Genomic DNA, 27,497 nt, shown 5'->3' with positions numbered 1-27,497 from the left:
AGATCTCTGTCAGTATTCTCTCCCCGTCTTCTCAAGTCCTTTTTTGCCTCTTATTATTCCTCCTTGTCTTTCCTCTCTTTAAAACTTGACTGATGCTTACACTGTTCCCCGCCTGCCAGTGGTTGTAGGTGGGCGTGTTGTTAATGCTCGCAAAAAATTCAATAAAATGATTTAAACCATAAACGAAAGTGAGGCATAGTGTTTCGTAAACTCCCTGTGGATATCTTGTTGTGAATATACTAAAGCGCCCTGCGCAGAACATATGGATGTGATGGGCAACATTGTATCTTCTTGACCTGTCAGCCAGGCTAATAATTTACCAGCTTTGTCTCCCGTGTGGTGCGTGTGCGCAGTGTGTGCTGCATAGTTAAGACAGTGAAGTCGTTCTTACAAGTGGGCATGTTCCTCCCTGTTTTGAGTCAGTCTATTGGAGCCCTCTATCGCCTCTTGTTTGTTAGACGCTAGCTTTCTCTCTATAGCAGTGTTGTCTGTCTCCACCTGTTTGAGCATGCCAGCTTGCATGCCTAGGCAATTCCCTCTAGTGACCACCTTAAAGACGCCCCATTCTATTAATGGTGACAAGGCTGTGCCTGTATTATCTTCAAAATATTGTATCTCATAGAGACATCTAGCCGCAGATTCCTTAACTTAGAATATCCCCAGGCGTCAGACTGGATCCGGAAATTTTTGGCAGCAGCACCTCTGCGCACCGGGGGACGGCGCCCCATGACCACGCCCTTACATCGCCCAGGTACATGACGTCAGCGAGGTATTGTGGTTCGGAAATAGCTGTCAAGAGGTCGTCTGATACCATTATACGGTCAATTCGAACATGCAACCCATGTGCCCCTGAATAAAATGAATATACTATATCATGCGGGTTTCTATGTCTCCTTACGTCTGTCAAGTGCCATTGTGTAGCCCAGTTGGTTAATGTATTCATGGCGGCGTATGTAGGTGCTCCGGGGGGTGCGCCTTCGGATCGATCTAGTGAAACAACAGGAACACTGTTGTAATCACCCCCCCCCACAATCATCGTTACGCCATGCCATATGGCTAATTTACTCAACAGTACCTCCAGGAAAGCAACCTGATCGCCGTTTGGTGCATATATGGATGCAATAACTACAGGTCGGCCAATCAGCTTACCCTTTACTATCACATAACGGCCTTCTACGTCGATGAGCGAATCTTCTATGCTAAACGGGGTCCCTGGTCTAACCCAAATTAGAGCTCCCCTAGCATATGCTGAGTAGCCCGTAGCGTACAACTGGCCTCTCCATCTCCTCTGTAAATGTGCCACCTCAGACCTTGGTAGGTGAGTCTCCTGAGGGAGAGCAATCTGAACATGGTATCTTTTAAGATATCAATAAATTAGGTATCTGCGTGACGGGCTATGAATACCTCCCACATTCCATGTGCATAATTTAATCGGTGCCATAGCATCAAGTTAGTCACTGCGTATATGCCATGGGTGATCTGGCAATTGACTTAATCAGGAAGATGCCTGTCTTGAATGAAAACTGTTCACCACATTATTACATGTCTAGTATTCAGTGTGGTACGACCCAGTGCGTAAGTAATGGCATAACGACTACTAACTAAAACCAAAAATACCAAAAGGGCGAAAATGCAACATGCAATCGTCCAAACGAAAAAAAATTACATTTACGCAATGACTGGGGGGTGTTCTAACGGAAGCATAGTGTGTTTGCTAAACAAAAGCTATGGCACCATGATGGCTCCCCATTCCCCGATTTGTTTAGCGTAGATCAGGGTCTTAAAGTAATGAAATATAGGTCTGTACCACGGGAACGCGTTCCGCCCCCCACAGCATGAGTCTGCTCAGGTACCCAACCCCATCTTCTGGCGCTTTTCATGAGCTATATTGAATGTCAACTTACTCGTAACGTGTAGCATATCGGAACTATGAGGCAGCAATAATGACAACTTATTATAGTTGCGTGTATAGCAGTATGTTTCAATTGATATCTGTCCTGTATTCTACATCAGGAGCTAAGCAATATCATCCGCCGTCTGCGGGGTGACCTCTGGCAATACACACGAGTCCTGTGAGTTTAGGACTTCGTCCGACAGTTCCCCCTCACTATCTGGCGCTTGGAAGCTGTACACCGAGGTTGTCTCGCCATGTGTACCTCCAATGTCTGGGTCCGCTTGCAAGGCTTTGCTTTGATCCTATAGCCTGTTCTAGATTGGGGTCCAAGGTTTTGGGATGCTTGAAGTTTCGCGCAGTTCTTCACCTTCCATCTGCGTCTGTGGGGGTTTCCAGCGCTAGTGTCGGTAGTTCCTGTCATCACTGTAGTTCCTCCCGCAGCTCCATGCAAGTCCAGCCAGTCCCCTGCTGCCTCCGGGGTGCCAAAGAAGAGAGTTCTGCTTCCTGTCACCACTCTTAGATGAGCCGTAAACAGCAGGGAATATTTCAAATGTTGTTGCCAGAACCTTCTCTTTACTGCCATGTAAGTTTAGCGCTGCTTCTGTACCTGTATCGTGAAATCCAGGAAAAACATAATTTATGATTTTCTACTTGCACCTCTTGCAGCTTCCTGGTTTCTTGAAGTATGGTGTCTCTGTCCCTATAATTCAACAATCTCATCAGGAAAGGTCTAACATTAGACCCTAGAGGCGGAGGCTTAGCCGGCACTCTGTCCGCTCTTTCTACTACGAAATGTGGGGAGAGTGTCTCCTCTGGTAGTAATGTTTGTAGCCAGGATTCGGTGTAGGCTACACGGTTTCTGCCTTCTGTGTCTTCCGGAAGGCCCACTACACGTACGTTGTTGTGTCTCGACCTTCCTTCGGCATCCTCTGCTCTACCCTCCAGATATTCTACTCTATTCAGAAGATCTGTAATGTGTTTCTTTGCCATTGTGATTTGCGAAGAGATCTCTGTGATGGTGGCTTCCATTACAGATGTCCTGTCTGTGAGTTTGTGGTGGTCTGCGTGTAAAAGTTTCAAGTCGATAGCCACCTTGTCTATCTTACTCTCCAGAGAATCTCCAGCATCTAATTTGCTAGACATCTGGTCATGTATCCCCTCTTCAGGCATCTTATCCGATTGGGCGCGGGTTAATGGAGGTTTGGTCAATGTTCCCCCAGTGCCTTTTTAGGGCTCGGCTGAACGCGCGGAAGCGCGTCTCCGCCGAGAACTTATTGTGGCCGTGTCTCCTTTCCAGGAGACATTCCTGGCCGCGCGCATCGCCTTGGAGGCGATTCGAAACGAGCACACGAACGCGCTCGCTGCATTCACTGTAAACTCCTCAGCCCCGTGCGCCGTTTTCAGGCTTCCTGTGTGTGATAAACAAGCGCCAGCTTTGTTTTCCCTCCCAGCTCGCTCGGTCCTCCTAAATATGACTCAGTGCAAGGCTGGGTCTTTTAGGCAGGGTGCGTGTAGCTGCTGAAGGAAGTGGGCGGGTTTTTTTTGCAGCTAGTGCTGGACGCCCTGACGCTGGGAAGATAGCTGCCGCCTTTCAATGGGAGAAGAGGTATTTCGAATACTTTTATTTAGTTTTACAACTTTTTGTCGCCAGTATCGGTTTACGCCGACTTTCTGCTGATTTTCGCATGACGGAAACCAGAGATTCATCCTGATAGCAGTGTGTTTTACTCTAGGGCTGTTTGAAACGACAGGGTACAGTGAAGACAGGGTGTGATTCCAGCCGGCACCCGGCACAGAGAACTGTAGTTAATGGAAGTGATTCATTTGGAGAGGCAGTCAGTCGCGCGCTGCCCTGGAACACTTTGAAACCTTGTATAATTTTATATTATTCCTTACAATTCAGCCATTAACATTTGCAGATGTTTTCGACCGTTTTTTTTCCCCGAACTGGGGACTGAAATGTGTAGGGGAGAGAGATGTCTTTTCTGCGCACTTTTGATTAGTGGGCACCTACGTGTACACTGAGCCTCTCTCCCCTTATACCATAGGTTACTTATCAACCGTTGTGCCTACCAAACATTTCCAGCCACGAGACGCACTATGCTTCAAAGTTTCCTAGTAGGTTTGTCCCATCAAATGACCATGCCATTTATTTATGATTTAAAGAAATGTAATGAGCAATGCCAATAACTCTACCTTTAATGATGCCGAGACCATTGCATTGTAAATGCTTGTTTTGTTCTACCACCACGCGACATAGTCAGAGTGAAGTGGGTGACAATGTTCTCCTCAATATGACTTTCTAGGCTTAGTCAGTGGGCTATACAAGCAGTCATTCCCCCGCAGGAACTCCGCTCACCTCAGGGTATCTGGTAGTTTGGTCCAGCTCTCAAGTTTATATCCACGTGGCAGCAATGGGCACCGAGGTATGCCTTTCTCCAGCACATAATGCTTTTCCCTGTACGGGGCCTCATGCTGTCAACAGCCACCCAAGTTACATCCAAGAAAACCCATTCGGCCACAAGTACTTGCCAAAATGCTAAGTATAGTTGCATATGTTACCGGGGCTCAGGTATATTTGAGTTATCTTCTCCAGTCCCCAGAGTTTGTGCCTAGTATTCTGTATACTGGGCGTTCTCTAATCATCTGCCATCTACCGTACATCTATCTGCGCCCAGCGCTGTTCACCTGTTTCCAGGCGTCCCTCGGACCTTAATTCACTCCCAGTATTGCCTCCTGCATACCCTCCGATCTGTATTCATCCCCCAGGGGAGCGTTGCGACCAGGCTGGTTCTCTCAAGCTTTGTGGTGTGCCTACTCTGTGTTGCCACTTCCTGGCTGTTTCAGGTTTCTCCTAGTACTTGGCAGCCGTCCAACGGGGTTTGTGATTGAACAGCACCACTTACCGCTCCATACCTCCGCCTGTAGGGCAGTGGCATTCGTCAACCGCACACTTGGGCGACCTCCAAGCTTCCTGTATTCCACCACGGAGGGATCTCCATCTCTCGATCTTCGACGCAGTCTCCTGCAGTCTAGGAGGTACTCCGGTACTGTGGTGGATCCCAGTGTCCATTCATCTCCTGTGCCGTCTTTTACATACTTTTGGGCCTAGGCATCTCACAGTGGAGCTGCGCCGGGTTTCATAGTGGCGACAGGTTCCACAATGTCTTCCTTGTTTTTTGAGGACACGCAATGGGGTCGTAGATGTGCCATATCCTCTGAAGTGTCAGCCGATTGTGGTCTTAAGGCTTTTTCCTCTGTCTGCCAGGGGTGAGCCATTATTGCACCGGCCGCTGCCATGTTACTCTGCCTGCTGGGCGGGGCACATCCCCGGGCTTGCGTGATGTTGTCTCCAGGGCTGCTCGCCGTTCTGTGCAGCGTTTCCGCCGTGGTCTGGCTCCGGGAGCAGACCTCAGTGCCCGGATCGCAACCTTCACTGCACTGGCCAGGTGGGTCCTTACCTCGACCGCACCAGTCGCCCACCCACGAGCTCCTGAAAAAACAGATATTTGTGGCGGGGAAGGGCAACCAGCGACGGAGCTCTAACTGAGCAAGTCTGACTCCATTACTCGCATAGCCACGCCCCTCATTATGGACCTTTTCAATGAGGCTGAGATTACAGCATCCACTGATATCTGCTGCAATATCTGCGTCAGTTTTTCTGACCTCTAATTGGCGTCCTGTTTAAACAGTGCAGGTGGAATCCCATTGGGGCCTGGCCCCCTTCGTTAGATATCTGTCTGTTTATTAGCTGTCTAGTTGCTGTAAATGAATCCGTGCTCAGAACCGGAGGCAGTCGTTGGGCAAAGGCTGCCTCGTGTTATTGGACGAATCAGCTAAGATTTCCTCCAACACTATTGCATGACTTTGCACGTCCTCGAGGTGGTTGTAGTGCTCATACTGGAACTTTGCCCAAGCTTCTTCAGTCAATTGAGAGCTGATCCCTTGGTGGGAGGGGCATTGTAGCATATTTACTTTGTGCAAAACCGTGCGTGGTCATTACCTTTTATATCGAATAGAAGCTTTGCTCAAAGCGATTCTTCACCTATCTTTAGGATACAATTATGCATTTATAATCACTATTCTCAGTTCTGTTTCCTCACAACAGACCGTTACTCTGATTCGCTTTTAATTTTTGCAGTTGACTTCACCTGCAGTTCCTTGACAGTGCTGATGCTAGTTGTTGAGGTGTAGATTGACATGCCTCCCTTAGGGTAGCCAAACCTGGCTCCTTTGCGTGCCGGGACGTGATAACCCGCAAAACCCTGCATTAGGAATGGGTGTTCAAACCTGGTTTGTTTCGTGAAGTAGGATTATATTGAATGATTGTAAGAAGAGCAGTATGTGCCATCTGTTACTTTGTTTCCCTGGCCATTAATGGTCCAGGAACATATTCATAGAGATCTTGATTTGATCTGCGTTTTTTTTTGTGTCTTGTGAGCTTCGTGATGGGATGCTGTTTATGCCCTTTATTGTGCGTGATAACCAGCTCCAGTTCTGAGTTGATGCATCCTTTGTTAGTACATTTAAGCCATTTTGGAAATTGTGCTTAGCTCTTCCTATGTGGGAAGTACTCCTCGCCCCCTTGAGTATCGAGAAAGTGGCTTTAGGAGTTTGTGGTCCCGGGTTAGGCTGAGTCAAATCTAGCAGGGGTGGAGGATAGCTAGGGCTGTAGAGCGGTGTCAGTATTATTCCCCAGTTCTTAAGAGTGCCTGTTCACTCTGAATCTTCGTGGCTGTCTTTCAGGTTGCACACGTGGCCTTGGTAGCCTCATTTCCAAATGAGCTTCCAGTTTGAATAAATTCAATGGCGACCAGGTCTGATGATTTGAGGTGCTCCATGTCGCCGATCACTGCTAATAGGCGTAAAATGTTCCCCTTGTTTAATATGTCTAGTCTCCCTTGTGATTTGTATTCTGGCAAGAAGATTGTGATATAGTATCTGGCTCCTCATTGGGAGAAGATTTAAAGCTGGCTTGCGCACTAATAATTTCTTGGTCTTGCAAACTTGAGTGGTCCCTGGTTTTGATTCCCTGTTTGGAATGTTTAGTAGGGCTAAAGGTGGCATCGCTGATGGTGTGACTGCAGGCTAAGTAGCCCTCAGGAGCACATCAGCCACTGAGTTAGTGGGCTAATTGGCATCGCTCAATTGAATGGCTCCTGCTTCCCTCACGGGGAGTGGTTGAGTGCCTGCATTTATAGTTGCAGCTTGAGAGAATCTCTGTCCCCGTTCTGAGTCGGCTTTCCCCAGAGGGGGACCAACCCGTTGCCCTTGACTGAGTCTTTGCCAGTGGGCCTGTCCTCTACCTCTGCTATTTCTATGCGCATATCCATTATGTTGTCTTCCTGCGGCTCCCTTACGGAGATACTGGATGTGCTATCTGTTCGAAAGTGCTCAGTGATTTAGTTCTTCCTGTTCCTGCCTTTCCTTCTTTGCTTGCGGCGGGCACTGAGCAGTGTTCCACTGCTCTTTTCTCGAAGTCTTCCTTTCCTGATCAGATTCGGGTGACTTTTTTTATGGCACCTTTGTCTACTGAGGAGGATGTTTTTTGAATATTAGTAGGCTTGTTGTACTCAGTTGTGTCTTGGACTTGGTTTGTCCTGCTTCCCGTCTCTTGGTCGTCCGGCTGACATGATGCAGAGCCTTTGTCCGGAGGTCCGGGTTGAGGGCTTTTTTGGTCAGAGATGGCGGTCTTTCTGCAGCTTGTGGTTTGTTTTAGATCAATTAATAAATCGTCTAGCATAGTGGGCAGAGTGGTGAGTTTTTCCATTACTGGGCCGCAGATGCAGCCTACTTGCATCAGCTGGGTGTCTTGTCTGGGCTCTCTTAATTAAACTATTCGGTTCCACAAGCTTTGCATCTATTCCAGAGACAACTACTGCTAAGGAGTTGAGGACCGAGATAGGAGGCACGGAATATCTGTTCAAAGATTTGGAGTGAATAAAGGCAGTGTGAGATAGTCCGAGTGAATGAGGTAAGATCGTGCCTGTGAGGTCTGCATGATTCACCGAGGATGAGAAGGTGACGGACAGTACATTACAGGTGTGATGTGATGGGGTAAGCGGTGTGTGTCACACAGGAGGTACTCCTGCTAGCTCTTCTAGTTTAGTATCTAGTGGTCCATAGTCTGCATGGTGCCCAGCCCCACTTTCTTTACTCCATGCCATGCCCCCTTCCACCTCGCCTTCTTCATAGCCTCCTTTTCCGTGTCTGATCCTCATCCCCAGCCATGACAAATAACCCATGCAGGCACAACCCCACAACAGTGATGTCTTGTGTGACACCCACACTTAAATACATAGCGTGTTCCAGTGCAAGGCTGCCTTGAAGTCTAACCAGATCTAGGTGTCTGTGTCCCACCCATACTTGGAACTCTGAGGGGTGAACTGATAAAGGGAAACTGTAATCCCTGCATTTGTTGTGTTTACCAAGTTCCATTAAGCACACAGAAACCTGCTGGGAGAGGTGCATGGGATGAGGAGCCCTCTGACTGCCCGAAGAAGGGAAAACTGGTGAGCAGGGAAAGGAGACACTGGATTATTTGGTGTGCAACTACTGTGAACTTCCCACAACAGATTGTGGGTGGAGAGTCAGCCATGTAACTATTGAAAAATGAGCGTGATGTTGCCAGGTGGTACAGCAACTGCAAAGTAATTTGTGTTGAAAGCCATACATTCTGCTTATTAGTAAGAGAACCTACCAAGTTTTTTGAATTGTCTGCAGTTATAAGTTTGTTAGAGGGTGGGGAAACATGTATTCCTTGACGGTGAGTAGGCAGGGGGGTGTACATTTAAGAGTTTTGGTAAAAAGAGAAAAAGTTGCGACATTGCTGATATTTGCAAAGAGTTCTAGTCACGCTTCCCACTGTATCTTCATACATAACGTTAGTGCCTAAAGACTTTAAAGGGAGTGCACAAATAGGGTGCCGGAGTGCCCAAAACTTTGATATATTTAAGGGAGTCTAGGTGAGGCTTTTCTCCACATAGATGAATGTTTTACTTGTGAAGAAATAGGGGAAATATGTTCAAGTACACAGTTTATCATAATTTGAAGTGGAGTATCCTAGTAGAAGTACATTTGGAAAGTATAAAAGTGATGTAGATTTTCGAAGCCTACTAATTACATTTTTGTTGATCCTGAAACAAGAAAAGTTTGTTTGGTCACAGACTTCATTTTCTTCTCTAGAATACGAAGATGGTGATCTGTCCTCTTGGATAAACAAAGAGAGATTTCAGGGATATCTTCAAGTAGATGGATTTACATTGTACGAGCTTGGAGATACAGGTAAGGCCCCATTTACTGCATTGATTTTTCAGTGATCAACCACTGTCATTCTCTTTGCTTGAAATAGCAAACATCTACACTTTTCTTTCTTTTAATTAGAATGGGATCAAATCTATTGTCTTGAATAACCTAATCCAATAAAATCAGTTTTAACTTAAGTTTCATCAAGCTGCTGTTGAGCCTGTTACAAGTTCAAGGTGTTGTTCCATTTGTATACTTTTACTGAGTTGCTACCATTGTTTTTTTATGTTGCTGATTTGGGTACCCTTCTTTTGCTTTGCTTGCATGCGTCCCCTCTTGGCTTAAAATAAATCTGGCTGTGTATGTGTTAAGCCGGGCAGAGAAAATATTGACCAATAATGCTTTCAAGACTAATTTGATGCATTGTGTACTCAAAATAGTGTATTCACAAGCATGCAGATGTATTGCTTGCTTCTTGGGCAAAGGACACACCAAGACACTTCTGGTCATTCCATTCCCTATGAAGTTGTAAATTGCTTAACTTGTCATGATCGAGGGTGTGTGCTTAGTCGATTACCATATGATGTATGCGAGGTAGCTCTGTAATTAAATATCTTTTTTCAGTCCAGTAATCCGGCCTCAGAATGTGCACTTAGCACACACTGCACAACAAAAGCAGACAGTGGCCAAAATATCTGCATCCCACTATTCCTCGCAGACTCTCCACATGGAAAGGAGTGCACTGGTTGACTAACCCTTCCCTCTTCCTTTCAAAATGTCCTTTTCAGTAACTGAAGTTAGACTAGGAGAACATTATTACATTCGAATTTTGATATTTTGGTGCAACAGATGCCCTACTATTTGGTTCATCGCTATATTCTACTACTGATGGTAGAACCACTTTGTTTTATGATAGGTATTTAACCACTAATACTTTGTCATCTGTAGCAAAACCACACACAGCATTTTAACCTAATTTTTTTTTCTAAAAACATAAAAGGTTCGAGCGGACCTTTGGCTCCAGTTACCAATGTTTCTCTGTCTCGCTCACCCTAGTGCCTTGTATTTGCTAACTATAGTTGACAAGCTTTCTTCCTTGGGTTTGTAGAGGCAAATTGGCAGGTACAAGAGTAGAAAAGTATGACGCATATACAGTGCAAGTGTTACTAATATTTGTGTGCCTCTCGAGGTGTCACTACCCCTTTTGTTACCGTCTTACTTTTCGAACTCTGACAAAAGACCTCTGTGTTGACACATTGTTAGCATATGGTTCTATTTGATTTGATCAACTATAAACCTCTCTATTGATCACACTCTTACACTCCATGCCTAGTCTTACTTTGGTCTCTAGTGCTCATTCGTCTCTAGGGCCCATATTTATCTATGTGTTGTGTTATCCTTGCCCCTTGCAGGGTGACGCAAATCCAAGAATGAGATTTATCAAGCCACGCAACACCACTTTGCATGGCCATGCGTGGCTTGGTAAATCTGGAGTAACGCAAGGCCGCACAAGTCGTTCCTTGCTTTATTCTGCCCCAAGAAGGTGTTTCAGGGGTGGAGCTTGAGTGTTCCCACACATCCACCCATGGATTTTGGCGCATTCCCAGATTTACTAAGACTGATAAATTTGGGAGTGGGTCAAAATGCTATGCTTTCCCAGGTGAGGCGCAACAAGGAGAAATAGCTTCATTTCTCCTCATTATTTCCTTTTTCAAAGGGTGCTGCATTTTGCAGAACACATTGGAAAGATGAAAATGTGTCTGAGAATTGTTTTTGTGCAGGAAGGTGTCCTTTCCTGCGCAAAAAGAATCATACCTACAATGCAAGCACCCTTGCACCATGGTTCAAGGGTGCTTGCGTTGGCGCAAGGCAACACATTGTGTGCCTGATCAACGAGAGGGCAGGAATGCACCCTATAATGTTAAATGTGGTGCCCTTTCCCTTTAATGCAGGCAGTATGGTGTCTTGTTGCATTGCATGAAACCTTGATAAATCGGCTTTCTTGTGTTTTGTTGCCAGTGCACAGGCTATGGCATGCTGCCTTTATTAATGCTCTAAAGCAGTGGTTCTTAATCATTCTTCATCTGTACGCACCCTTTAAATAACTACTGGATGCCGGAAAACACCACCTAAGCAGTTTCAGAAACAAGCACACATCAAACAAATCAACAGAAATATTTTGTTTACTTACAAAACATTTTACTTACTTTAGAAACAAAACCATGCACATAAAGAAATTGTAATTTTAATGAAAAGGTTGGAGCTTTTCAATAGTAGTTTTATTTCTAAAATAAACTAAACAGATCCCCCAGACTAGCATATCAGGGTCTTCTTGCCGCCAAATACAGACGCTTATTTTGTCAGTACATAATTGTTGAATTGGGTCCACCAATCATCAGTACTAGATTGTTTGCTGAACCAGCACTGCTCCCCACAAATCAAACTAAAGATACCAACTTCATACTTTGCCTTTAATTTTCAAATTCCTTCACATTTACAGAGCGTTTTAAAAATGTAATTTTTTTCTTTTGTATGTGTATATTTATATATTTTGTTCATATGCTAATAATATTTATTTTTCTAAACAATCGGTGATCCTCTGGGTATGTTTAACGGACCAGAAGGGGTCTGCTGACCCCAGGTTAGGAACCGCAGCTCTAGCGAAACAACTGGAAAATAAACCCCCTAAACTAAAACTGCATTATTTAAAAGCTAGTACAGCGTAAAAGCATAACTCAGAATTATAATTGGGAATTAGCCTGTTCCCTGTATGTTAAGCCCTAAATAGTTGATAGGCTGTATCATTCTTATATACTTATAGCATTTTATTGCTTTAGCATCTATTGTTTACTCTATTTACGCATTGACACATAGTCATTCAAGTCCAACCATAAACACATACAACAAATATTGAAATTAGGAAGAAAATACTGTAGTGAGGGCTTGGCCTGGTTGCGCACATTGCTATGTTCGCATAGGCCTATTAGAAGTTTAAATGCCATTTTATGTTTTGCTGCTTTTTGCACACAACACTGTTGTAAGTTAGGCTGTGTGAATTTCTTCACATGAGAGAGGCTTGTTTTCGGCATCCCTAGACTTACATCGCGACCCTAGTCTGCACAGGGAGCTTTAAAGCCTCCAGGGTTATCATAACGTAGCTGTTGTTCGGGCTGATCGGCTCACGTTTTAGACATAGCATACATGCAGCTGCGAGCCAACGGAAATTTTGGCGCCTTTAATATTTCACTGAAGGCATGATTTTGGGCACTTGGAAGAATCCTGTTTTTCCAGAGAGACAGAGACCTTTTGCAGATCCTGATGTGATTTATTCCTGCTGATCTTGGAGGTATGGGGTCCCACACACAAGCCTAAGATACTTTCTATATTTTATAAAACCTAGTTCCTAGCTAGGGAGGGTGTTACACTAGGCACTATAAGACCTGTTTTCACCATCATTATAATATGATTTCTCCTTTTGTTTCATGGAATTGTAACATATGATTAGAAATAATATGATCAGCATTGTCTGCTTATGTTAGCAAAGATTCTGCATCTTAGAGCACGTCATTAAAATACATATTTTAACCTTTCCCGTGTCTCTTTTTACTCCTGTTGTGGACTGGTATGAGAGTATAATGAAAGTGTTCTTGCTTCCCACCATTCCGGAGTATAACCTAAGTTGCATGTTCTAGGTTGTCTAATCATTGGTTCCTTTGCTATAGGACGAAGAGCTAATGTGACACTGATGCTAGCTGGTTAGGGTTTCTAGTTACTGAGGTGAGTTTTTTGGTACACCACTATTCACTGAGGTCCTGGGTCTCTGTGCACAGTTCTGTGTAGGAGCAGAATCCCTGCAACAATACTACTTGTTCATTCATTCATATTAAGATAGTTAGTGACCGCCGACCAGTACTCTATCAGCAAACACTTGTCTGCAGTTTTACTGGCATAATTCCTTAATCTGTAGCAATGTTGTGCACAAATAAACTGTGTTTTACGCAGAAAATGTTATCTGTTGCAAATATCAAACGTAGACCTTCTCTACTCCTTTTGCTTAGAGTTGGCAACCACTCTCCGTGCTGCTAGCCATTAGTCTTTTTGACAAGCCTTCCACTCACATTCTAGCATATCACTTTGTTTCATAGGAGCTCAGCCCCAACTATTTCTTCCTTCAAGACCCCACCACTCCACAGACTGATTCACATCCTGCACTCCTCAGTTAGGTCACACACGCAATACCCTGTACTGCAATCTTTTGTTGGGCAGATTGGGTCCTGACTGCTGGCTTTCCCACCCCTTGCAATGCAGCTCTTGGAGATCATTCCTGTCTGAAGCTACCCAACGTCTTGATACATGATGTGTCATACACAAATAAATAAATACATCTGAAATGGGGAAACACTGTCTTTTATTGACCACCCACAGCCATTGTGAAATCCCCTATTCAAGCAAATGCTTCATCTTGGTCAGACCACTCCATCATTTCCTCACTAATTGAAATTGGCTTGACACCGCTGATGCCCAACAGCATACTTGAGGATCTCCAAACATCTTAGCCTAGAGTGTTTCCATTGGCACTCTGCTCCATTTCTATATGTACACAATTGGTTGCTGTACCAGAATAACATTCATCTCACACTGAAGGTGTTTGTGGTCTCTCAAATAAGCATGCAGCAAAAAACAGGAAAAAAAAGGCCATTGTTTTGTGCAGAGATAAAATAAAGTACCCTATTCATGTTTAGGTGTAGAAAATGAGCTTCTCTAATTAATTTAAAATAAAACATTATTTCACCCCAAGGGTGTAACATCAAGCAACCAAATGAAGAAACTTTTCAACAAATGTACATGACATCTCAAACCTATTTTTTCCTTTTTTTAAGCTGTCTCGTATTCCCTCTGATAGTGTTCATCAGTACTTTTTAGTTGATATTGACACAATCATTATCGCTGCAGATGACATGCTCTGTTAAAACGTATGTAAACATACAGTCCTATACTATTATTTTATCTGTCATGACTTTTTTATTTTTATTTGGTCCAATCTGCAATTAATGTATAGGGTCCATGCCAAGGTGTTGCAGTACACTTCTCTGACAACACTCTCAAAGAGGATGCATAAATGACTACTCTTCAGAAGGAACTTCCTCAGCCCCCTTTACAAGAGGCAAGATGAATCCCCTTTCCTTAAATGAAAATGATTTGCCATGCCAAAGCATTCACTCACTAAAGTACTGGAATATTTAGCAAAAGAACAGAAGCTTGATTTTATTTTATTTCCATTTGAATCCATTCATCCCAAATTGTCCCTTTTTAATTTGGACCAATGAAAATGCACAGTGGACTGCGACCACATTCATATTTATAATTCATTTTTTTTCAGAACGAATCTTGCAAAAAGTGAACACATCATTGGTTCTGACCAGGTGGAAAGGCACATGATTACCTATGATTATCTATTTTTAAAAAGTGTGTAAATTAACAAAGGATAGAATTGCTTCCCTCCTCTACAGCCAATCCTAGCTGGAAGAAAAATAGCCTTCACGTAAAAAAATAAATCTCCCAAGGGCCTTTGCAGTGACCCAGTCGCTTCTATTCTTCTGCCCTCATTCTGCATCCTTTCTCTGTAACAGATACAATACAGCTAGCATAGGTGTTATTTTGAATCTTTCATTCACACAGGGTTGTTACATTCATAGAAAACAAATGCTCTTTCGGGTCAAGGGAGTCCTCGCAGTACTCTCTACCAAACAGAGAACATGGGCGATCAGAACCAAGAACCATTTCAGTGACAGTATTTGATTATAGTAATCCTCTGCACCACAGGTTGCCCTCAAATCTCACAAATTACAATTACTTTAAAGCGAAATTGCCTGGTTCTGTTTCCTTTTGTTAAGACCTTCACATGCTCTCCACCTCGATTCTGTGTGTGTTTAAAATAATTGGTTTGATACATATACCTTATTGGAAAACAGTCGCCTCCTCTCAGCAAGACTGCATCTATTTTAGGACAGCTACAACAATTTTGAGCTTACTCATCCATGCACACTTTGACAGCACCCCCTTCTTGAACAAAAAACGATCAGTTTACGTACTATGGAACACACTCTGTTTAGCCCAGCAACAGTTGGAAATATTTGACATCCATGACAAGGCCCCAAGACTTCCATGTCAGGCAAAATATTTGTCCACACCATTTTATCATTCACTGCACTGTTCTCTTGAGCAGTGCTTAGTAGGTGGTTAGTGCTGTAGAACTGGTAAATAACAAGGGAGGCGTTTGCGTTGTAGAGTTATTGAATGGCGATTTTGCAGACTACCTTTCTATATCTGTAAAAGGGGAAGCATTGGGCTATGAAACATTGAAAGGAAGCCAGTTTGCCAAAGTTGGAAATGTCCTGTTCCTAACATCTTGATGCTTTTCGTTTCAGGGAAGCTTGTAGCTGTTGCAATAATTGATGATAAAAACACATCAGTCGAACATCTCAGGTACAGTAGTTTTGACATATCTCTTTTATGGGTGACATTATTTCTTGCAAATTATAAATATTGTTTTCCTCCTTGTTTTGATTTGGAAGTTTACTAATGGAGTTGAAATATCATCAGTCGATCTGCTTTCTCCTTAAACTGTTATCTTCATGTACTTAGGTACACTCCAGATTGGATTTTGGGGTACCCTTGTCAGTCACTAGCATATGGTGCGCATGTACCCAGGGCATAGGTACCCCAGAGGCCTCCCATGGGCTGAAGCATGTATTATGCCACCTATGAGAGGTCATGCAACATGGAACTATAGGCCTGCTATTTCAGCCTGTGTAAGATGGTGCATGCCCCACTTACTTTAGATATAGGTTCCCTATATCTAAAGTGTAACTGCACTTAAAACCTTTAAGTCATCCACATAGCAGACCTTACCAATCCTGAAGGCAGGATGAATGGTTCTTAGTGAGAGGGTGTCCTAGAATGAGCTGGACACCCCTGCAGCATACAGAGTCCGTTCTCCCTGGTTGTCATTGATACAGCCATATACGACATATAGAGTGGCATTATGCAACAGTGTACTGACTAACTCTGAAGTGGCTCAATCAAACCCTATTGTGTTTGGTATCAAACATGTTAGAATCATACCCCCACACCAGTGACTGGTGTTCCCGGTACCAGACTTGTAGACCCGGACAGCACAATATGGATGCTGCCGCCCAGAGATGCATTTCTACCCTCCTGCTACTGAGCCACGCTCGTGCAGGGGAAGGCAGAACAATAGGCATCCTCCTGTCACAGGGAGGTGTGACCACCTCCCAGACAGTATTTAGAGTATTAGGACTGGGTGGGTGTGCTTGACAGCGACTGAAAGTCTGCATGAGGGGCACATTTGATGTCCCTGTGCATAGTCCAGTTCAAACCAGTCCTGGGAGCCGTTGGCTCCTGCTCTGCCGCGAAACTGGACAAAGGACATGGGAGTGACCTCCCCCCTGTCCAGACCTTCCCGTGGGAGGGTCCCCTGAATCTGTCGAACCCTCTCCCTTGGGTACAAAAGGGCTTACCTGGCTCTAGGACCCTAGATTCGACATGGACAAGTCGGTCAAAATATGCTTTATTCGGTATGCTTTGCAGAACCATATAAGCAATCACAGTTAAAAACATTTAAAAATCATCACAAACCAGGCTGCATTCCTACGAGTAAAAGGTGGATTTAGCTAACAAATTACAATAGTAACAATTTGTTCTTAGTAAAAAAACATCTTGTGCAAATCACGCATTTAAGTGCAGTTCTTCTGAAAAATTCACAATATGCATATTATTACGCTAGTGGTCACCTACAGAAGGAGGTTTTTAGCTTTCCGGGTTATGCAAATACATGAAGTTATATTCAAAAGAGTACAAGAGTTTATCTAAGATGGACAAAGTAAACAATTTGTTGCATGCCTTCTATGAGTGGCCAATAAAGTGCAAAGTAGAATGTCCCCGCCAGGAAATGAGCCGCATGATAATGTAACGGTAAAATTGTAGTCATTTAAGCAGTCTCAATTAAAATCATAACAAATTACGCATTAAAGTGCAATTTTTCTCTAAAATTCACAATGTGCAAATTACGCTAGTAGTCACCTTCAGGGGGTGGTTTCATGCTTTCCGGGTTGTGCGAATACAAGGAATAAAATCGGGCTTTACGGATATATGCAAAAAAGTACGAATGTTTATCTGAAGTGTACAAAGTTAACAGTTCATTGCGTACCTTCTAGGGTGGCCAGTAAAGTGCAAAATGAAATAACCCCTCCAAGAAATAGACCACATGGTAATATAGCGCTAAAATTGTGATCGTTAAAGAATTCCTAATTACATGTTAGCCTAATCTACAGGTTCTTTCTATGTCGGATACAACATTTTAGGAACCTTGCAATATTAGTAGCAATGCAGTCTGATTCCAAAAGCTGAAGCGTCATAAGAGCAGGACGACATTGACGAAGGCCCAGGAGTTTTAAAATTTGGATCAGCCATCGCTTTCTAGGTTCAGTGTAGAATTTGTAGAAGAGGGTCACGTGGAGAAGTGATTGTAAAGAGGAGTCATCACACGGACAAGGGATTAACTGCTTGGACCAATCGTTTTGTGTTGGGAATGTTACAAGTCGGTGAAAGATGTTTAATCTAAATCGGGTCAGCAGGAATAAGTCAAAAGTAGTTAGCTTCAGGGTTAAGTAGGGCTGGATCGAGTAGGTGGTCTGGATTAATAATGAGTGCTGAACTGAAATTTTATTTGCTTCAGCAGTAAAACAGAGATCGGCTAAATGCGCTAGACATAGGTTCTTTAAAAACTTTCTTGAGATCCTGATCAAATCTTGGGGATTATGAAAGTAGCTCTCCATTTCCACATCTAAGAGGAACTTCCTAACGTATTCCAGCCATCGAATCTTTGTAACCTGTTCTGATTTGAGGCAATCTGTCGCAATGGCTTGGGTTAAAGTTAGTTTATTGGATGTCCAGAGACGATGCCATAACAGGACTGGTTGCACCCGAATGATATCAGAGATGTAGGATACGCCCAGCTCTAGATGACAGCTAAAGGTTGACGTACTTGCGGGTACAGCTAATAGGAATCTGAGGAAACTGTTTTCTACCTTTTGGATAGAATCTGCATGGACATGTCCCCAGACTCCTGCCCCGTTTGTAGCTGTACTAACACATTTAGCGTGATAGATGCGTAACATCTCTTGGGCGGGTCTTTTGCCAAGCCTCTGAGTGAATGCTACTAAGGCCATGGTAGCTTTTAAAAACTGCAGTTTTCTGATCTCAATTGCCCTTTTCCATGTGCCCTTTTCATCTATCACCACTCCCATGTAGGGATAGGTGGGAGTGTGGTCAATCCTGGAATTGTTTATGTAGATGCTGTTTCCATTACTCAGTTTCTTCCCAGATGTCATGATATAAGTCTTTTTTATATAAATTTTTAAGTCCAAGTTTGACATGAAGTCATTATAACGGTTTAAGGAGCGCTGCAGTTCCTGAGGGGTGCGAGCGAAAATAACAGCGTCATCCGCGTATAGTAGTGCGGGGATAGGGCGATGTTTTACAAAAGGAAGGTCCTGACTCCCTTCCAGCATCGCTAATTCGAGGCCGTTTGTGTATAGTGTGAAAAGAAAAGGAGCCAGGACACAGCCCTGTCTGACTCCCCGCTCCACCTTAAAGGATGCGGATAGCTGGCCCCCCAGTCCATATCTCACTCTAGCACTTGCATTTGAGTAGATTTCTCATAGGTAGTTGACAAGAAGGGGGTCGATCCCCATTTGCGTCAAGATGTCCCATAGTTTTACATGGCCCACGCAATCAAACGCCGCAGTAAGATCTACGTATGCCATGTGGAGTCTGCCACCCTTCGTGTCAACATATTTACTTCTGAGTAACGAAAGGTTTAGGACCTGCTCAACTGTGCCAAAACTGTCTCTAAAACCGTACTGGAGGTCGGATATGATGTTATTTTCCTCTGTCCCGCATTGCAAGCGGTGGAGCAAGATTCGGCCCACCACCTTTCCCAGCGAATCTAGCAAGGAGATGGGACGGTAGCACGTTGGACTATTGCGGTCTCGCTTTTTAAAGATCGGGACCAAGATAGATTCCGACCAAGAGCCCAGGAGACCCACCTTACCAGTAGCTTCCAGTACCCTCTGTAACAACGGGGCCCATAGATCCATATTGAATTTATAAAAGTCCACAGGCACCCCGTCAGGGCCTGGGGCCTTTCCTCCTTTGCTTGCAAGCAGGGCTAGCTCTACTTCGGCCAAAGTGAAATCCAAAAATGGTATGTTTGGGATTACACATGAACTTCCAGATCCGGAAATACCTGGGTTTCTGGTTGAATCCACCGTTAAAGCAAACATCTGCGAGAAGTAGTTTATCCAATCGGTTTCAGTGATCGCAACTTCAATTTTATTGCACTCTCTAGGGCCCGACAGGAATGTTGAATTAATAGCTTCCCAGAAAGCAGTACTATTTTTGGTTTCGCAGGCGCTGTGTAAAGCGGCCCAGTGTTACGCCCTTAGATCCATCTTCCTTTGACGGAGCGATGAATTATAGATTTTCCATAATTGGGAGACCTCAGCCCTATCCCTAGGTTCTCTTTTGAGGGCTGTTTTCAGGGCAGAGTACGCTTTAGAGCAGGACAAGATTCTGTATCAGAAACCACTGACCTTTGCCTGCCTGGACACTCTGGACTTCGTTAGGGCCCGACCTCGTCTCTCTGTCCAAAGCATCGTCTGTGCCCATGCACCATACAGGCTCCATTCAGGACCTATGGAGCATCAAGGACCACCGAAGATATCTCCCTTGGGGTGAAGGAGTCACTCCCCTGCATCTGCAGGCACCACATTACGACTGACCGGTCTGCTGCTCCTGAGCTGCTACGAACTCCAAAGGTTTCAGCAACACAGGAAGTGGGTCCCTATGTCCCTCGAGGTCCCAGCTGCCCTCTTACCAAGTTTGAGGCCAGAATCCCTCGTGGGGGGCTGCAATATCTGTACCCCTGTGCACCACGTTCATTTGCAAGTGCATATGCTCGTTGGTGTTTCCCGAACAAGTGCACAGGGCTCCAAGTAACCCTAACCTCTGGCACAAATTCCTACCAAGAACTCCGGCCTCTTCGCACCGAGTGCTCCATGGGCTGTTGTTTAATGAAATTAAATTGCTTGAGGTCCTCACGTGACTCCTGTGCCTGTGAGTCCACTTGAGGTTCAACTTTTCTTTTCTTGGGCTCCCCCGGTTACTCCAGGCTTGCCCTGACTCCCCTGTGATTGGTGAGTCTCCTGGACCTTGCTGGTCCGAACCGTAACCTTTCTTGACCTTCTGCGTGGGTTGCCTTTGCCAAGGCTTGTTCGTGCTCCTGACGGACACCCACCCCTCAGCACTCGACATCCTTTGTAGGACAGCTCTTATCTGGCTCCTGGTCATCCTTGACATCTCCTGGTCCCTATAGCTGCAGGACCCCCTCAACTTACCTGAAACACCTAACATCAGTGGGCCTTCATCTACCGAGCCCCTGGTCACTCTTTAATGACCCAGACTCTGTCCCGTCTGCCTTCATGTACTCTTGAACCAGAATTCACCTTTGGATTTCAACAGACACTTTTCTTCGTTCCAGCAGTGGCTCTACTTCGAAATCCTCCATTGAGATTGACGTTGGTTTCCATCGCCACTCCAAAACCAATGTACCTGGCTCCCATGGGATGGGTAACTCTGGTACTACGGTATCCACGGGTGGGGTGGCTCTCCAACCTCCTAACTTCCACTGGATTTCTTCGAGGTCCACTGGGAAGGGTCCTTAAACTCTAAAACTTCAACCGTGACTTTACATAGAATTGTACGGAGCACGAAGTCCTGTTTCCACACTGCACCCGTCCTCCGTGGGGGTCCCTACTTACTCACCTTGGGCGGTTCCTTGGGCCTCCAGCAATTCGAGGTCCTCTAGACACTGTCTTGACTCAAGTCGTGGTTGTTATACCACTATTTTACCATATGGTTTGGTCCCCCCTCCCCTGGGCCCTTTGTGTATTAGTGCTATTTACTAACATTTCTGTGCTAAAATATTGTGTCCTTTGTGATTATCTCCGTGTAGGAGATGGTGTCCTACTAGATGGTGTCATATTAATAAATACATATTTTTACAACAACTGTGTGGTTCTCCTTTCATTTAACCAATACTATAAGGTTGCATTCTAGTAAATCAAGCTGCTTAACATTCCTTCAAGACTAAGCTTGAAGGCTGCTCTCCACGGCTACCACTTGGATAGCTTTCTAAGGTCATCTTTGACTTCTTAAATCACCATAAGGGTTGTTTGGACTGGTGCAAGGTGCCCACTTTAATTAGTGGACAGCATATACTAGGCCAACTTCTCACAATATAGTTTATTAGTAAAGTTTAAAGTTTATCCCCCATTAATTAGGAGTTTTTTGGACCACCTCTGGTATGTACTTCACAAATGCACCAATTGAACTCCGCACTATTCCACCCTCTACTCCTTCCTGTAGGAAGCAGTTGATGTCTCCATCTCATCCTGTGACTCGCATACAGGGGTATGGGGCCTTGCGGTTTTTGGAAGGTGTGCATTATCTTTCCCTGCTTTAGATCATACTGACACATCTGCGTTCTATTCCTGCACCCATTTACGAGCCCTTGTTTGTTTTATTTCTGCCATTGTATTTAAATGGTCGTTGTGTTTCTTGCCGCTGGGAGCCTCTGACTTACCACTGCGAATGAATAAGAACAGACCGTGGCCTTTAGAGACTCTGAATAACCGGGTCTGTAGAGTCATCTGAAATTGCAGGAGATCAGATAGAGTTTATGAAAGACAAGATGCATACTAGCTGATGTGCATTAATATTCCGAAAGTGCATCAGTTCTATATACAACTCGTGGATCTTGGGAGAATAATATGAAATTGAAAATACAAAATCAAGGTGTGTTCAAACTAAATTTATTTCTCCAGACCTGATGATATTCCTCAATTGGTTGAGAATTTCAAGTTCACTTTGTAGATAAAGGGAAACAATTGACGTCATCCTGATAAAGCAACTGGTATAAATATGATTTAGGATTTTCTTCCAGTATTTTCATTCTTGTGTATTGAAACACTTCAGACCGGTTTAGAGTATCCCAAAATGCGGTGTATTTTGTGATTTTTGAGATTAAGAACACAAAAATAATGGCCTACCATATTTTATGCATTGTTGATTAGGTCTTTAATGTAGCTTTCTTAAAATATAATTTTAACAATGTAATCCTTTGTCATAAATCAAAAAACCAAAGCATTTCCATGGTACCCTGACAGAGAGCTGCCTACAAACATACCTTGTAATTGCAGCACAAGTTACAAATCTTTTTCCTAAAAACATCAAAATAAGTTCTGCGTGGAATTATCCAGTTGAGCTTCATGTGCTGTTGATGTAATTGATGGCTGAAATGGATCAGGAAACAAAAACACCATAATGAAGTTATATATTTCTTATCGGTGATATATATGTAATGTAATATACAAGTGCGAGTTGCCTTCAAAGAGTGCACCAGTGCAGGACTCGGTTATCTGGCGCCTGGCACCAACACGAGCAGTGTAGACCGTGGGCAGTATAATGTATGACACCTTTTATTTTAATATACACAGTAGAAGTTGAAAGCAGACTAACAAATCATCAGCTGGGCAAGTAAGTTAATCCATTTACTTTCTTTATGCACCAGAAGCAAAGCAACAGAGGCGCAATGGGGAAAAACACAAACAGAGAGGTTTACAGACCTGAGAGGCCGGAAAGTGACAGATATCAACCCCAAAAGGCAAAACAAGCATTGCAGAAGGCAATAAATTGAGCCTTTTGGACCTATTGGCTTTGCAAATGCCATTTGGCAATGCTGTGCAGCAAGTCCAAAAGCAAAAGGCTCAAGGACGCAGCCTCTTCATTTTTGTGGCCTCTCACATGATGACGTGTGCCTGCCTATACGTCATTATACATACATGCCAGCAAAGTAACGCAGGGGCCATTTTTTTTATTTTTTATTTACTGATCACTGATGGATCAGTCAATTAAAAACAAATGTAAAAGAAATTGGGCAAAATCGCTTTAAAAAAAGTCAGCAAGCTAGTGCCATTTTCTGCCTGGTCTTACGCAAAAACATTAAAAAATATATATATAAAAAAAATAAAATGGGTGATGTAGAGGCAGGTGGGGAAAAGCAACAGAGTGGGACTAGGGGGGAAGAAGCAACACAAGAGGGAGAGAAACAGAAGGGGGTGGAAGAGAACCACATGAGCGAGAGCTTGCAACACAATAGTAACAGTGCGGGGGAGAGAAGCACATGAGGGAGAGAGCTGGAAAATGCATGCACTCATGAAGTGTTTAAGCAAAAAATAAAAGTGTAGTTCCCGAAGTGTGAGCTGTGGAAGGATAGATGGCAGATGTGGTAAAGAGGCCATGCTCCAGGGGACAGACGAACATGAAATGGACATACTGGGACAAGTAAAAATATTAAATTAGAAGCAAGCAAACGAGACTGACAGTAAATCCAACCCATTGGTGAGCAATTGGTGGGCTGTAAGTCACTGTAAGGTCTTGACGGGTCCACTGTAGTCTTTTGCAACCAAGCAGCTTGCGCCGTCTGGTAGGCGTGACCTAATCAGAGAGGGAGTGGCAAAGAAAAATGGGGAGTGTTGTTGTATACCCTCCTAAAAGTATAGGTCAAAACACAGTTTCAATAATATTTTGCGCTTAAATATTTTCATACAAATGATATGTCATAAATGAAGTAATTGAACAATTTGTCCGCAATAATGCTGATCGCAAAATATTCTAATACTTTGGTGTTCCCAACAGGAAGAAGAAGAAGTAAATTAGTGCATCGTTTGTGTGTCCATCAGAAAAGTGGGCGCTGTTCCCTCTGAGCTGCTTTCAGGGTTCGGTGGACTAGATGTCCTCAAGTTTCCCACAGAGACAAGAGCTTGAAATTGGGAAGAGGATTTGATATGTAATAGTTGATTTTGCACAGTTTATTAAAACCAATATACGAGACCATCTCGGTTCTGCAGATTTCCAGACATTAAACCTCTTGCTTACTTATATTAATTGAACAAACCCACCTAACAGTTTTTTTCAGTATCTGTTCTCATTAGTATATTGGTAGTTATCTTGTTAATTTTAGATATCTCATGTTTATGGATATTCTTTAAATCTCAGGTTTATCCCTGTTCCCCCGGCACTCAGATTGATTCATTGTGCCTTTTATTAGGGCACAGTTCCAAGGGACCAACAGTAGTAGCACATGTAAATATATGCTGCAGTGTGACGCGTTACTCACACTATCTGATTTTTCCATATGTGATTCAAAATGGTGTGCATTCTCAAAATCCTTGGCCATGCAAGTCAGTTGGCCTATGTAAGAGAGGATGAAGCGCATGTGAAACATTTGAGTGAGATTTAATTCCCAAGTAAAAGTTATATTTGTCTGTTTTTTTTTTTATTTTTTTAGGCTAAAGTCCATTGTTCAGGAAGTTGCCAAAGATTACAGGGACCATTTTCACAGGTATGTATTGTACAACCAGGAGATTAATCTCTCATCCCCCCCAAAGTTGTAATTCTTTGATTGCCATTTTGAAATGGACCAGTTGTGGGGTGCCCTCATATTTCCCCAGGCCTGCCCTCTCCCTCTAGTCATTTTCTTTTTAGGCTGATTTTCATTCGAAAGGTTCAATGGACCTGACACTGTTTGTCCATTAGATGGAAGTAGGCAAAAGCCGATTCTTACATTTTATTAGACAATGAACAGGCATTCTGTGTTAAATTCACAACAGGAAAACCAATAAGCGCTTTTCCTGCACCATTAAGCCATTTAGATTGTGAAGCATACTTACAATTGTGTGGAGGAATGCAAAATATATCGATCTTCTTGAACCAGTCATTGTACAGGTGTAAATAACACACCTATGCTGAGGAATGCGGCTAGTATGACTAATTCAAAGTGACTGAGCCGCATACTGTGATGTTACGAGAAACGAAACTATTCAAAGGAAGACTTGGCCAAAAGGACAGCCTGTACATGTGGTTGAAGACCGGTATGCTATCTTTTCCCCTTGTCCGAACTGCCTGAAGAGAAAAGCTCTCCAGAACTTTTAAGACCCATCACCTTCAAGACCCCTCACCTTCCAGATGTCCCAATACCCACCTTAAAAAAAACACTATGTATAAGATGCGCATGAACATTTTTTACCCCACTCCCACCCGAAACAAACTACACTTGCAAAATCAGAGAAATTCACATGATGCAAAAATAGTAAATAAATGATTCACAATGAGACCGGTTTGAGTAGGAAATGTCTTGCAGTTATTTGGTTCCCAAACGGCCGACTTCTGATATCTCATTTGACTTGGGCAAAGGTTTGAATAATTTTCACTGCAAAAATATACGACTTTTGTACACCCTTTCTCGTTCCCCATCTTACGCTCCCTACTTTCCTGTCTGTATCTCTCATAATGATCGCAAAATGTTCGAAGCAAATGCTATGAAATGTAATCTGATAATGTGTAGTACTTGCCAAATTTATGTATGTGGAAGAAAGGATAATGTGCCCTAAAATGCAGCTATTATAGTAATGTGTAAGTTGCGTTAGGCTTCTCAAAGTACTGTGGAGGTGAATGAGTAATTTTTCTCTGGGTTTGCTTTGTTTTACAGAGACTTTCAGTTTGGACATATGGATGGAAGTGAATATATTAACAGTTTGTTGATGGAGTAAGTGAACTAATGTATTTACTAGTGGGCTTGGTTTCTAAGGTCTTGGGCCAGATTAGAATACGTGCATTCAGAACTCTAGGGCTGCTCAATACAAGTGGGTCTCAATATGCACTTACTTGGCAAATCTGACTATAGTACTCCAGCTTTAATTTTTCAATGAAGTCCCACTGGTGACCTAAGAAAATGTGTCACATTATTCAGTGCTGATAATGTTGGAACAAACGACATGGCACAAAGTTGCATACTGCCTTACCATTCAACTTGGATTGGCACACTTTAAGGAAAGCACTTTGGGGACAAGTCAAGGGGGGTTCCGGCTGAAAATAAGCAACACGTGCAAGTCATGCTTCTGTGGGCAACTGAGTTCACGATTTGACAGATTGATATCATTCCATCCCAAACAAAAAGGCCGTAACCACTGTTTCGCATGTGCTTAGTTAAACTGAACATCCGTGATTCCAGAAGAGTGAAGGCTATGGTCCGTCCCTGTCACGGGTAATAATTAAGAAGTATTTTCCTCTCTGGCTGAGAAGGTGTGCACCTGTTTGATTATGTATGATTGGTTCAAATCCCCACACAAACCTCCAGGCCATGTTGTCACTCACACTGGCTAGTGGGCTCTTAAATACGTCAAAGCTCAAGGTCCTGTCACTCATAGTAGTCAGTCCTCCACAGAAAGTCAGGGGCCACCTGTGCATTTTTCGCTTATCCTGAACATGGGCTGACAGCCCAAGTCTCCTATCAAGAGACTATGTATGGGGGTGTCTACAGTGCAAGAAAGTTACAGTAGTCCAGTGTGCGGATGTCCAGCAAAGGGTTGTGCATACACTTAAAAATCCACATATGTATACCGTGCCGGTAAAAAAAAATGTGGCCTAACGCCATTTCATTTTAAACAACTGTGCTAATAAGCACAGATTTACATATGTAATACTACGGTAAAAAGGTGTTACCACAGTAGAGCATAACGGACTTATGCCTCACTATTTTATGTTCTTTAGTGAAGAAAACAACTGGGGGCGCACATATTGTTAATAATCACAAGGTCCATTTATTTTGATTTTCTCTCACTGTATGTAACCCCTTAGGTCCTGGTTATCTAGCTTGTTTATAAATGCTGCATGTGAAACAATGGCGTAGCATTAACCATAGATGCAGTTCCTCTGAGTGCGATTTGCTATTTATTACCATTATTGAAGGCAGGGAGGGGCACCATGATGCTTTGCCACTCGTGAATAAGGGCCAATCCCCACACTCAATGATGATAAGCAGCATATTTCACTCTTAGCATCTGCATATGCAATATATATGTAACAAGTAAAAACAAGCATTTACAATGCAATGGTTTCGCCTTTTGAAAAGTTTGAGCTATTGGCATTGTAAATGACAAAAATTTTATTTATGTGTTGGTTTTGAAAATAAATAAATAAATGGCATTGTCATTTACAATGCCAATAGGTTAATCTCTCGCAAATGCGAGACCTATAGCATTTGCAATGCAATAGGTCGCGTATTTACGCGAGTTTGAGCTAATGATATTGCAGATAACATTGCGTTTTATTTATGTTTCAAAAACCAAAACATAAATAAAAGGTCTCTCACACT

The 27,497-nt window shown here is 43.4% G+C and overlaps 1 protein-coding gene across 1 annotated transcript in view; it reads left to right on the top strand.

The window, feature by feature from the left end:
- The window catches only part of TMX3 (thioredoxin related transmembrane protein 3), a 210,833-nt gene that overhangs the window by 117,238 nt on the left and 66,098 nt on the right, over positions 1-27,497 (top strand). Inside the window, exons 10-13 of the mRNA XM_078687512.1 lie at positions 9,080-9,178; positions 15,568-15,625; positions 24,633-24,686; positions 25,833-25,889. Coding sequence (XP_078543638.1) covers positions 9,080-9,178; positions 15,568-15,625; positions 24,633-24,686; positions 25,833-25,889 — 268 coding nt within the window. The remainder of the gene's footprint in view (positions 1-9,079; positions 9,179-15,567; positions 15,626-24,632; positions 24,687-25,832; positions 25,890-27,497) is intronic.

Source organism: Lissotriton helveticus, chromosome 4_1 (assembly GCF_964261635.1).
Source record: "Lissotriton helveticus chromosome 4_1, aLisHel1.1, whole genome shotgun sequence".
Taxonomy (NCBI): domain Eukaryota; kingdom Metazoa; phylum Chordata; class Amphibia; order Caudata; family Salamandridae; genus Lissotriton; species Lissotriton helveticus.
The sequence above is the reverse complement of the archived record's forward strand: the minus strand, read 5'-3'. Positions and strand labels throughout refer to the sequence as shown.